Source organism: Atheta coriaria, unplaced genomic scaffold (genome assembly GCF_025399875.1).
Source record: "Atheta coriaria isolate IRGN ID8LTWV9N9 unplaced genomic scaffold, Caltech_Dcor_3.1 hic_scaffold_9_pilon, whole genome shotgun sequence".
Classification (NCBI taxonomy): domain Eukaryota; kingdom Metazoa; phylum Arthropoda; class Insecta; order Coleoptera; family Staphylinidae; genus Dalotia; species Dalotia coriaria.
Genome location: NW_027045451.1, coordinates 5,716,909 through 5,730,012, shown reverse-complemented (window position 1 = coordinate 5,730,012; position 13,104 = coordinate 5,716,909). Strand labels below are relative to the sequence as shown.

General features: G+C 44.1%; 1 protein-coding gene across 4 annotated transcripts in view; it reads right to left on the bottom strand.

Annotated features, from left to right (window-relative positions):
• Nucleotides 1-13,104, bottom strand: part of Sema1a (semaphorin 1a) — a 140,896-nt gene that overhangs the window by 4,517 nt on the left and 123,275 nt on the right. For all 4 annotated transcript variants that reach the window (XM_065310808.1, XM_065310809.1, XM_065310810.1 and 1 more), the window contains exons 5-10: nt 9,702-9,810; nt 2,700-2,895; nt 924-1,028; nt 767-855; nt 473-614; nt 48-396 (exon numbers count right to left, since the gene is read on the bottom strand). In XM_065310808.1, the coding sequence (XP_065166880.1) occupies nt 48-396; nt 473-614; nt 767-855; nt 924-1,028; nt 2,700-2,895; nt 9,702-9,810 (990 nt within the window). The remainder of the gene's footprint in view (nt 1-47; nt 397-472; nt 615-766; nt 856-923; nt 1,029-2,699; nt 2,896-9,701; nt 9,811-13,104) is intronic.

Sequence of the window (13,104 nt, the reverse complement as noted above, 5' to 3'; positions counted from 1 at the left end):
TAATTTAGTATTGAAAGTATTGAAACATAAGTTAAGATAAGACTTACTGGAAGCTGGTTCGAATGACAATCGGCTGCCCAAAGAAGTTGGGTACACTTTCGTCCATCAACGAATGAGTCTTGATAAAATTAAGCGTCAAGTCAGGTAAAGTTCTGGAATCATTGTGACATTGTCCAGGTCGAGGGTCAGGCACCTTGGAGCTCTGAACCGGAAGCCAGTTGGAGTTGAGCGTCGGTTGTTCCTTGAAGTTGCCCTCAAATGTATCGGCAATGTCTTGCAAAGCGAAGGCGCACACGGCACTTCCGGATATGCTGTTGGGTGGTGTGGTGAACGTGCCATACACCAGCTGGGCAGTGATGTCGCCATATTGGCCCTCGATCAATTCCGTTGTGGATTCTGTCGTGCAGAAACAGACGGTGTCAGCATAACACAAGTCTGGGAGTGTATTAAGATTCATGCGAACTGAACTTACGGATCTCGTTGAAATAGAACGGAAAGTCTCCGGTGACGGAGCAATTCAGACGGGACTTGAGGAACGACGTCCACCGATTGCGGAAGCGGTGTGGCCCGCCACGATCGTATTTGCACACGCGAGCTACTCGCGAATACACAGCCTGAGGGAGACACAAATGTTTCAAGAACCAGTCAGACACGGAAAACAACAGAAAACAAAATTGAAAAATGTCCATACTCATGGGAGATTACGGAAACAAATCAAAACTTGAAACCGGCAAAATAAGGAGATTTTATGTGTCTTTCGACATACCTTGCCGCAATTAATGTATTCCACCGCCGTCTCCCGGAAGAAGAAGTAGACGAAATCACCTTGCGTCATCGAATTCACAAAGTCGGGCGCTGCAACAAACAAAGAATGAGTACCGGCGAGGGTGCGGGGTTGAATGCTGAGGCGATTAGAGCGTTACCATTGAGACTCATCGAATCGTATTGCTCGGTCTGCAGTGGCTCCCTGTAGATGATCGGATCCATTCCGCTGAAGTCGGCCACGGTGCCCGTGTAGAGGTCACCGTCTGAAACACGTCGGGATGAAAGTGTGAGTGCTCGAGATCACGAGATTATTGCTGAGAGCTGGGGATCCGAGGGACTTTGAAGGTTTTCGGAAACAAAGGAGATCGGAACACGGCGACGAAGGCGATAAAAAGAAAGCAAATTGCGCATTCGAGCATACGAGCACACGAGTTTAACGTCCAGCACCAGCAAAAGAAGAAGCAATGCAATCGTGTTTATTTCCTTTTGCAACGATCTCGAGTACTTCAGACCTTTAGACTAAACTGATGTCCTCATGTTCTCTATCATCTATTTTTTGTTGTGTTTCAAAACAAATGCATTGTTAGTCCTTTGTTTCAGTGTGTTTCGTTGATGCTTGTTAGGAAACAAATGGACGCCATGGCAGGCGCCATCATTGGCAACGCTGCACATGTCATTAGGTTAAGCGTGAGGTTGTGTTCTCGCATCGCGATTGTCAAACGAGACAGACGAGCGCACATCAAAGCGAATGTGCCGCAGTTTGTCTCCAGTTGCAGTTAGTTCCCTCTGCTCTGGAAAACAGAGGAATATAACGAGCGCGAATAATGAAGAGGTTTTATGCATGTTCAAGTGCAGCGTTGCCATATCTATATCCATCGATAGTCTACGATCGCATAAAGTCGACTTCCAAAGAATAAAAATCTAAAATTTAATATTCGATTCCGTCGCATTCAGTCCACAAAGAAAACAAGTAGTTAAGAAATGCATGAAAATGAATATTGAAATAATTCCGCATTTCATGTAAAAAATGTAGGAAAAAAATCGCGTCGTCTACGATTATGACCAGCAACTCGGAAATAAAGGGGTTGGTAATGGTATGGCTGGTTGGAGAACGCATTTGACACTTAATATTCCTATTCTTGTCATCGTTTGACTGTGTGCTTGTGTGAGTGCGGTCTTCCGGACTACGGATCGAATCGTTTTGCATTTCAATTTTAATGAACGAGAGACGGGTCCGCTAACCGAGTTGATCGCTCGGTCGCATCTTTGCGTTTTAACATTTTCCTACAGATTCAATCCGTTCGGCAACGTTTTGCATTTATTTCAATTCCAACACGATTGCTTTTTCTGTTGTTTTGTCAGCACTGTGCGATTTTAATTAATTTCATTTGTGATCCGACATTTCACGTTCCGTTGACCTTTGCGGATCGTTCGCGGTGGTATTTATAGCCGGGAATTGTCGAGAGTGAGGTTAGCTTTTAAGGTTATGCGAAGTATATCATGGCGCGTAATTGATACATATTTGACCTGCGACAGAAAATGTGCGCATGCATCATGTCCGTAACTGCCGATCGCCGTCCGCGCCATCTCCGAGATGACGTCCGCAAAGTCCTTTTACGACCTGACGGCTACACATGCACGAAATGATGGGGATACCGCGAGCGCTTTATGTGCGATCATAATGTCCGTCCATTCATCAAAACGAAACGTTGTGAAACGTTGTTAAACGTAATGGAAGTAAATTATGTATTTATGGTTGCCTGCACGCGGACATAACCGTGCGCTTCTACGACTAGAAAATCAAGAAACATTTCCTTTTTATATTTTCCTGCTTCTTCCAGCTATATTCCACTATTCTTTCTTTTGAGTTGGGTTGGAGTTGAGTGGGCTGAGTTGGAAATTTCATACTTGGGTGTTGAGGTGGTTGTACTCACCGACATAAATCGCGGTGGAATTATGATGCGGATCGTACGGACAAACCGCCTGTCCGGGCTTCTCCTTCTCCATGGTATAGTTGCCGGGCAGGATGCCGTACTCACGACACACCGGCTTGAATGAGTTGGTACCGCAGAGCAGCAGATTGCCCTGGTTGGTCCGCGCCATGATGCGGATGTAATTCTGACAGTTCTCCTGAAAACACACAAAAGCAAGGGCCAAAATTAGCAATGCAAGTTCTAAGAAATAACATTGGATCCTTTGTGCCGGCCAAAAAATATCAAAAACTTTTCACGCTAGCAAAAAAATGTAAACGAGCAAACACAAAGAAATGTTTCCACTAAGGACGAAGTGGCGCGTCCGAGTCTAAACCGAATTACGTCGCCACTCGATGCGCGAATTCACGAAACGCTTGAAAATGGTGAAGACGAGGCGTCGGCGGCGGCGATCATTGCAAGAGAGGAGCAGCGGAAGATTGCCCCCTGGTTACGGGGGCGCTCAGGACGGCTCAGCTCAACGGCTCAAATGTTGCAAGAAAACTCGGCAGACCATACTAGTCTAGTAGTCGGAAAAAGCGTGTGGATTTGAGCTCGCCCATGAAATGTCTTTGGTCGCTGAGGAGAAAAGCAACGAGCGAAGAAAACGCTGCACGGCGTTTGCGAAAACGACGGCGCGCTTGATTAAAAACGGACAAAAGGAAGCACGACTCCCATGTTGGAAATCCCCACGGCGGGAACGCACGATTTAGACGAGTAGCAGGTTTCAAAAACGAGAGCAGCAAAGCGGAAAAAGTTTCAGGTCATATAGGATACATCGGTTGAAGAACGTATCTCAACTTTAACTTCTATCGTTAAAAACATCTCGATTTAAGATAGCTTTTTCCATTCGCAATTTAATTACCAATCAGTTAGAAAATCTTTTAAAAAAATAAAAACACAAAACTTATTATACATCTTCCCAAATACAACCTAGGTCAATACCATACCTTTTATGCATGTTAAAACTAATTATAAACTATGTCACACGTCAAACAAAGTTTTTTCCAGATTTTTTGAAAATCACACCAACGTGATGGCGTAAAGTAGAACAGCACACCCTTCCCCACATGCTCGCAACGTTTTTCTATCTTTCCTGCGGGCATTTCGCGAGCGGATCAATAAGGAATGTAGGTTTTGTGTGGCGGCTGCGGCGGCGACGGCACTGCGAGAGTGGAAGCACATCACAGTGTGTGCGGAAGCAAACAACTTCTTTGCATACGCGCCGGGCGCATGGTATCGCTTTAAAGCCGCTTTTATACGTATATAAATATTATCAAAGTTGCCTTTGCCGCCGCCGCCGCCAACGAGGCAGACGCCGCCGCTGTCGTTGAACTTCGCATGCGAATTCTTATGTACATTTAGCCTACGCGCATATAAAGCACGCCTAAGCGCGCGCGAGCACGTACACATGTTCGCATGAATTTCCGAATTTGTCAGACACGCTCAAAGTGACACACCGACACACACGCCGATGGAAATTTCGCACATCTGCGAAATGGCTGACGTTCACATACAGCACGCACACTGACTTAATGGTATTGCGCATTAAAATAGAATAAAAATAGACATTTGAGTCCATTCGAATGGAGTTGTATCGTTGAAAATGGCTGGCATGCGATAGTTTTTTGGTGCTTTTTATATGCGGAAATGCATTTAATGATGTAGAATGACGCGCAAACAAAGAAACGTTTCGTTTCGCTTAATTTGGCCGCGTTTTCCATTTAATTAAAACAAAATCGAATCGACAGGACGATCGACGTCGCCATCGCGCGATTTAATGGCGCCGAAACCCCGAATGGAATAAAAAGCGAATCAAATTTAGCACATAATTACGCTCCGTTTCGGTTTAGCTTCCGCTTGGCGCTCGATTGTTTTGCGCGTTTTTCATTGTTGCGCGCGAATTGCTTTCATCCCGATATAATCGATCCTAATTTCGAGCCCGCGCGCCGATTGAAACCGACCAGACGCAGCAATGGCGAAAAAACAAAAGCAAAACGAACAAAACGACGCCCGACGACGACGTGCACGACTGCCGAGGGGATGAGAAGAAAAGCGACCAAGAATAACGAACCGAACCGAAAAGAAATAAATTCACGATCGTATCGTCAAATTGCAATCGCGCGGATCCAAGATGGCGTCGTGTTCGCGTGCATTGTGTCGCGAGGTCGAGGCGAGGCGCCCGAAGACGGCGACTATCTTTATCGGTTAATAATAAAGTGCGCCCGTGGGTAATTTATAGTGGGGCCGCGCGACAAGCTCTAGCAACCAACGGCTGTGGGGAGAGACAGGACCTGGAATGGAAAAGTCGCTAATGGCTTCCAATACGTTTCCAATCTTACGGTCTTCGACTTTTTTGCCGCACAATGCTGTTGTGTGGACGGGGATTATTTATCTCTGGTTAATTGTGGCGAAGGCTTACAAACCCAAACAAAAATGAAAACAAAAAGCAGAAATACAAAGCAAAGCAAACAGCAAAAAATTGCTACATAGGAAAGTAATTAGTAAGAAGTCGAGGAAAAAGATTAGCCATGCTGAAAGGTTTCGTAAAAAATCTCAGAGGCGGAAAATACTCATTGGATTTATATGGAAAAAAATATGAAGATTTCTAAAGATGACTACTTTCGGTTGATATTGAGAAAATCAATTTCTAAAGTAATCTGATGGATACCAGGTACTCCATTACAGATGCAATTTGTATACAAAGACTAAGATAACCTCAAAAAGAATCTTGTTATTGCTGCTGTCGTCCGCAAGCGCCCCAGATTGAACCGATAAGCGTAGTGAATGGCAAGCGAATGCACGGACTGCACAAAATGGCTTTCATCCGGAAGGTAAGATGCAATTGCAAGCCGCCTCCTGCAATTGAAATGTGCACAAAGGTTCAAAGCGCACGATTGTGTATCATAGATACTTACGACGTTATTAAGATTACTGTGACCAGTATTATTGGACTAGTTTTATTGTTACAAATGTTTAATAGAAAAAAATTAAGGTGAAAAGGAAATAACAAGGAACATACTGTGCGCATGCGCGTTGAAAATAAAAACAAAAATTTTAGTCTTAGTAAGTAACTAAAATTGAAAAGCCTCAATCATGAGCAAGAAGTCGTCGTTAGATAAATGCCAACTAGTTGAATTGAAAGAAGCTTCAAACATCATTTGCGGTATTTGGTAAGTTTGTACCACAAAAACCTCTAAAATCTTCTTTATAACAAGCTGTTTTTGCCGCTTGAGGTTAGGTTGGCTGGAGTGTTGGAGGTTAAGTCGCTTACCCACAAGTTCGGTATCTGTTTTTGCGACATTATGATAACTTGGTGGTTAGTTCTAGGCGGTCGCTGGAACTTCGTCATCTCCGCTGAATATTTATACAATTAACTTTGCGCGCAGAAAGTCGAGAAGCCAACCGAAGTCAAACGACAATAAACTTTTGTTTTTTGCTCATTCGTGCAGACTCTCGCAAGCTTTTATAATGTAAAAGTTTCCAGATCGGAAACAACTCGCTGGCTAATTCGTTCCTCGGGCTTGCTTTCCCTCTAACTGACTTTTGTTCGTGTAGTTTAATTTAAAATTCGATTATCTTTATGCACTCAATTTTTACAATATAGGAAACACCGAAAGAAAAACGAAATAATGGAAAGCTTTCAGATTCGTCTTGGGAGTTAGCGTATTGATCACTTCAGTTGACGAGAAAGTTGTTTTGAAAAAGTGGATTTTAGCCTTCGGCTCTGAAGACTCAACTGTCGTGATGTCGCTCAGACGCACTTTGCGATAGTGTCAACGTAGGTAGTAGCTCTCCCCAATATTCATTCCTCAGAACGTCGATAGGGAGCACTAAATTTCCAGAGTTAAAACGTTTTTTCGTACATTTCCAAATTGAAAAGGATAAGGGCCGAAACGATAGCGACAATAAAAATACATTATGTAAAGAAATAACGCTTTACACCAACGCCATCTATTAGCGAGCGGCACAGAATAGTTCTCCACCAGTATAGTTATGTTCAAGTGTTGGAAATGCCTGAAGGCGGACGGAAACGAAGCAGAGGAAGAAAACGTTAAAAGGTGCGCTAACGAGTGCTACGTCTAACGACTCGGATGATTTTCCGTTGATAATCGCTAACGATACCGGCCCACCGCCTCCGCACCACCCTTTTCTCCTCGCTAGCGTCCTAGACACCTTCACACCTCACCTTTATCGTCCGTAGGCGTTACAAGCGCACCTTGATAACCGTTTCACGACTAGCACTCTATTTTCAGCGTTAGCGTCACATAACCTCCTCACCTGCGCCCGCCGCCCAGCACAACCCCCTATGTTTCGCTTCCATGGAAACTCAGCCCTGGAATACGCTCGCTAGTGGGACTTTTCGCATCGGAAAATGCCGAATGCGCGACGATAACGAACGCTTTAACGTTCGACACCCTTCCGGCCGCCTGCGATAAGCATATAATACGCGTTGTTGAGATTTTCCCACCTCCCCCCTCAGAAGCCTAGAAATAAGTATCTAATTCAACATCAGACTTCCCGGCAATTCCGCGCGATTTTCTACATAACTGATTTATCACGCGACGATAAGCGAATAAGCGAATATAGAAAAGTGATCAATCTTCATTTATAACTGAGTAGATGGCGCTATCCAAGCAACACTATCGCGACACAATGATTGCTCGTCGCGGCAGAGCGTGGCAAACCAACTTTTTTTTGCTTCGCCTAGATATAAATTACGTTGCTGCCGAGGAGGTGGTGAAGATGTAACATGAATGTTCGCGCGCGTGGTGCAGTTGCACGAGATGGTAAAATCGATTCGGCAATTTGCGGGCTGCCAAACATGGCAACAAGCCAAGTTAGAACTTGGCAGACAATCGTCGCGTCGCGCGTGCTCCCGCGCGCATCCGCCACCAGCACTCGCGCGACGGCGATCTAATCAAGCAATTTTCCGGTTAGCTTAATCCGTGTGCCTCACATGATTATACCTTTACACTCGTACCAGTTGTACGCAAACAATCAATATTTCCGGCTTCTCCAACTCATCCCTACGCTTTTTACGGTTTTTATCACAAATTAAAACAAAAAGGGGAAAAAGTTAGCGTCGTATTTTTCTGCTCCTGCGAATGTGTTATCGGATGTCTTATTTTTTGCAGCCGTGAGTTTGTCGCATGTTGCGCATAAAAATACGACAAATATTTATGTGCCTCGCGATCGAATGCGAGCGAGGGTATAAAGGAATGAATGATGCATCTTCTATTCGACGACGACAACGACGACGATTCGTTTGCTTTTGTGCGCGGGTGGCGAGATGTAGCGCGCGAGCGGGGTTATTGAGCACAATAAAGCACAATGCGACACAATATGATGGCGAAACACACGAGAAATAGATTCGCAGCGTACCCCCGAACGATTGCTGCACGAAATTGTAAATGTAAATGAGAACATAACGTTCCGATGCACGAAAATATCGCCACGACGACAGAAAAATACACGCCAAAACGAGCAAAACTTGTGAATATATTTCGTGCATCCAGTTTTACTACCACGTTTTGATTCGTACAAATTTATGACAATAGAATGAAACAATACATGTTTATTTTTTTAATTTTTCAAATCAAGAGAAAACTATAAGAAAATATTTGCGCATGCGCATTGTAAAGTATCAATGTAAGTCATGTGGGCGTGGTAGCCGTTAACCTAACCTTGTTTTAACGCTACACACTAGTAGTCAACAGGACGACTTTCCAATGCGCTCAGTAAACAACACAAGTAGCAACCTCGCAGTTAGCAACCGATTGTGTGCGCATTGTTATTTCTACGACCGCTCCCATGGCGATTCGCGTCGTTGTTTGCGAAAACTCCATCCTATCATATCAAATACCGCCGCAGCGGCATTCCGGGCGCGTAATTAAGAAGGTTTATTATACGAATTGCGCGCGCGGGCCAAGTTTAATAGCGCATTGTCACGCCACACCAGCGCCCTCCCAGTGGCGAGCGCATAAACAACGAGATAAACATATGCGACCGCCATGTTGCGCTGGCAGGCGTGTGTGCTCTAATGAACACATGAACTCCTCCTAGCAAACATGTGTCCCAGCGCGGAACCGAAGTGAAACCGGCGGTGTTGAAACATGGCGAGCAAACAAAACGGCCCTCGCATGCGAACCGGGCGTATCGAATTTGCGATTGCCATTGCGATATTGTGGCGCATTATGCACTTTGCCCGCTGTTCACTTCAATTAAACGCCTCGCATAACATAAAAACACAAAGTGTTCAAATTAAATTACAAAAAAATCAACAATAAAAACCTAGTTGAAAAGGCAATGAAGCGTAATGGCCGCTTTAATTTATTATTAAAGCATTTTGTTTTATTTTGCAACAATATTATAGTCTACTTTCCATGCACTGCCGTGAAAACCATTAAGAAGTTGATGGAAATCCCACTTGCTCACTCGACTTGAGAGACGGTGGCAGCGCGAAACAAAATTACGATAATTAATGAAAATTAAGTTTTCGCCTTCGTCTCTGCAGCGCTGCTCGCGGAAAGTTTCAAGTTTTACTCGGTTCCGCGGTTCGGTCGCTAATCCTCATATTTCCCATTACGTTACCACCTATGAGCAGCTCACCAACACCCGCGTGTGCGAGTGCAGAGATTTGTGCGCAGACTTTTCAAGTTTCGCGTACTTTCCACATCGAACTTTGAACGGCGAAAGAGCCCGACGTAATGCTCACCGACAAAACCGGAGAATTTCCGGGTGCGGATATGTGTGTGCGAAGGTATAGAGCACGTGAAGTGGCTGTAATTGGAATAAGTTGTAACCGCGTGTACTTCGCTTCGTTTATAGTCTATAGTGTCTATAGAGCGGAACAAACAAGATAGTTAAACATCAGTTCGCGTCTTGAAAGAGGAAGACTATTAGAACATACCGCACCAACAACCGAATATAACAAATAGCAGAAATAATGAACCATGTACTTACATCATCTTTGCCTTTCATGACACACATCTTGACGTCATTCTCATTGGAAAACCACGTGAGCCGCTGCTGCTCGACCAAATTGGAAAGACTTAGGTTATAAACGAGGTTTCTGTAAACAAAAAGTCAAGCGTTAGATTTCATCACAATAACAAATTGTGTACACATAGGAAAATAACTTCATTTTATCGAAAACATCACATGTTTTGCCAGACAAGCAAAAACAACACAAAATAAAAACATGGTTAAAAGTGTATCCAGTGTCATTGTTGATGTCGACCCTTAAAAGCAACCGAGCAGCTCCATTATAATCGAATCCAATAATAAATTACGGCGACATTTTCGATAGACTCAAGTGCACACCTATGCAGTGCCCTCTGATAGCTGATAGGTGATACGCGAGCGAGGGCGCAACTTCAACTCCGCTGCTAGAAAATGCTTAATATTTTACATCGGGCTGGGCGCACAACAATGGCGCGCTCCGCTCCTGAAAATGCAATCTATCGACCGGAAATTGCAATCTGCCGAAGCGCATTATCCCGGCCGGGCGTTACGCGATGTCTGCCAAACCCTTCGCCGAGTCGACGTCTGCCAGCGCAATGTTTATGTACGAATATCGTACTTTACGTTTACGTTGTTATTGTGCACCAAGCACGTACGCCACGTCATGTTGCATGTAACATACGGCAATAAGAAAGATATTTCACATCTCTCCAAGTTTACAAAATACAAAAACTAAAAAAAATAATAATCAAAAGACGATCGCATTAATTCACATTGTCACGAGAGATAATTGTAACAATCCTAATCCAATTTTTATGATCCACCCCTATAATGCTGTATAAGGGAGTGCCCTCCACGCGGGACCAGTCGTTTAAACTTGCCTGGGAATCTGGGAATTCCACCGCCCCCATTCCATTGAGTGCATGCAAACTCAAACTAGTGTCATCATCATTGAACGCGACGCGTCATCAGCGCTCGACGCGATCATCAAGCGAAGCGTCCTGCCATCGGATGATGACTGCAACCGTATAACATCGAAGGGTGGTTGTGCGCGATGGGCGGGTGAGGTCTCGCTGGAATACGAGTCGAGAGCATATCGCATTACGCGAGGCAGACAATTTAGATAATGAACGTTTCTAACTCATTTACATTTCGCACACTCAAACACCATCAACCACCAGAAACTGGCTGGTACGAGGTAGATCTTATATATTGGTATGCAGAAGAGGGGGTTGCTACCCTTTTCGCGAGTGGATCAGTGTTCGTGGCGTTTACATTAATTCGTGTAATTCATATTCGGCGAGCAATGATAATGGTAACATGTATGTTCGCAGTAGTTATCATCAAGGAGCAACAACCCACTTTGGATAAAGATATTATATTACAATATAGTATCACTAATGGCAACAATGTCTTTTCACTGGATATACTTTTAATTGTTTAGTATACAAGAAAGTAGTTTTATGTCGTCAACTATCGATGCATGTGTCTGGGGAAAGTTTGGCGGCGCCCACATCAACATTCCGGCATGTTGGTAATGTTAGTGTTTGGTTTAGCTCGGGGTCTGAGGTTCTGGGGGGCGGGTGATGTTTGTGTTTGCTTTCGGCATGCCCGCCGCAAGATGCGATAACCACCACAAGTGCAAGTGGCGCAAATCTCCGACGTCGTTACTCCATATTGCTTAGCGGCGGCGGTGGCGGCGGTGGCGGCGGCAGTGGCGGTAACGATGCATATCTAAATTCAAAATTAACTTTCGGAATTTCACAATTTTACCCGAAAACCACCAACCAGAAGACCTTCATCGTTTCAGTACTCATCAAACTAATTTCTGAGAAACTTTAAACTTCAATCAAAAGAAACAATAAATAAGAAAAATTGCGTAACTTTTTACGTCATTCAAATGAGAATTGTATAGCTGGCTGCACTTAAACATCAATTCTGTATGTCACAGTATTGTGTGACATCGCATAAAGGAAAATGAAAGATTCCGTATGAAAATGTTGCGGTCCGCATCAAAGTAGATTAGTTGTTGTTTGCGTTCGCGTTGCGCATGATGGCGTAACCGGGATGGTTGGTAACGACGGCTCGTTAACTCACGTGTTAATTACGAAAAGCGCGACTCCATAAGCCGCGCATTGTGCATCGCTGTGCGAGCAAACTCATATTGCGCAAACTTTTTCGCGGTGGCTTTGTCAACTGGTTATTACCAGGCTCTCCTTTACTTCGCCTGAATATATGCAACCCCCTCAACGTTTTCCACAATATATGTGTTTGTTGTGCGAGTATGGGTTAAATAGTTTCGTTTGCGTTTTAATATTTATATCGTCTTTTTATATTATACTAACTGTTGGCCGTTTAGTGTTTTGTTTTCGTAGCGGATACAAACTGTTTTCGTAATTTTATTTTATGATTCATAATCCACGCACGAAATTTCATGAACTTTTCGCTGGGAAAGTTGATTTCGTTTATGTTTGCATTTTGCGGTTGCGGGCGCGCGTTTGCTTTATGCCGGCAGCGGGCGCAGCGGCAGTGGCTTTATGTCGGTCGGTCGCGCTGTTTTATTTTACGTCGGCAGCCACTGTCGCCGCCGCCACCACCACCACTACCACACCACTGCTGCCGCCGCATCGAGAGCAGTATTTTCGCATTTCGCGTTTCATGCGCTCCGATAGTCATGATATACTAGCAATAAGTACCATTTTATGTGGCATACATCTTGTTTTCGGCGGCTGAAAAAATCCGCTGACGGCGGCCATTTTACCTACGTGCAAAATGGCGGCATCAGCCTGTAGATATATACTTATACACGCTCACATCGCAAGCCGGCAAACTACATGTGTTCGCGCACTGTCGTGGGAATGGAAGAACCTCGTTTCAATTTCCCTAATGGATGATATTTCTCCGTGTGTATAGGAGTCGCGGTGGTGGTGAAACGAGGCCGGCTGATAACAGCGCACCCGCTGCCTTTCCGATGCAATGAAATTTGCAAAATGGCCAAACAGCAAATGCCAGAACATTCTAAGCTAATGGCCACGGAAAGCAGCGTGACCAATATTGAATTAAATAATCATCTCTTAAATTCCCAAACTTTAGGGTGGTTTCTACAATTTCGCACAATTTCACAGTGTGTCCCATTAATTATGGCATAACCTCAAAGGACAGGGCAAAAATTAAAAAAAAAAACATTAAAAATTTTGGGGTTGATTGCATTCGAGCGTAAAGTCTGAGGGTGTTTTTGCGGCATGACTAATTGCGCTTTGCGACAGATGGCTAAAAAAAGAGAAATTTACGGGGTCTCACATCTGTTCATTAATTAATAATCAAAAATCGTTTAATAATTCAAATTTAATCAAACTAAACAGAAAAATCAATGCTAAAAGTCATGAAGCTAAAATTTAGTGCC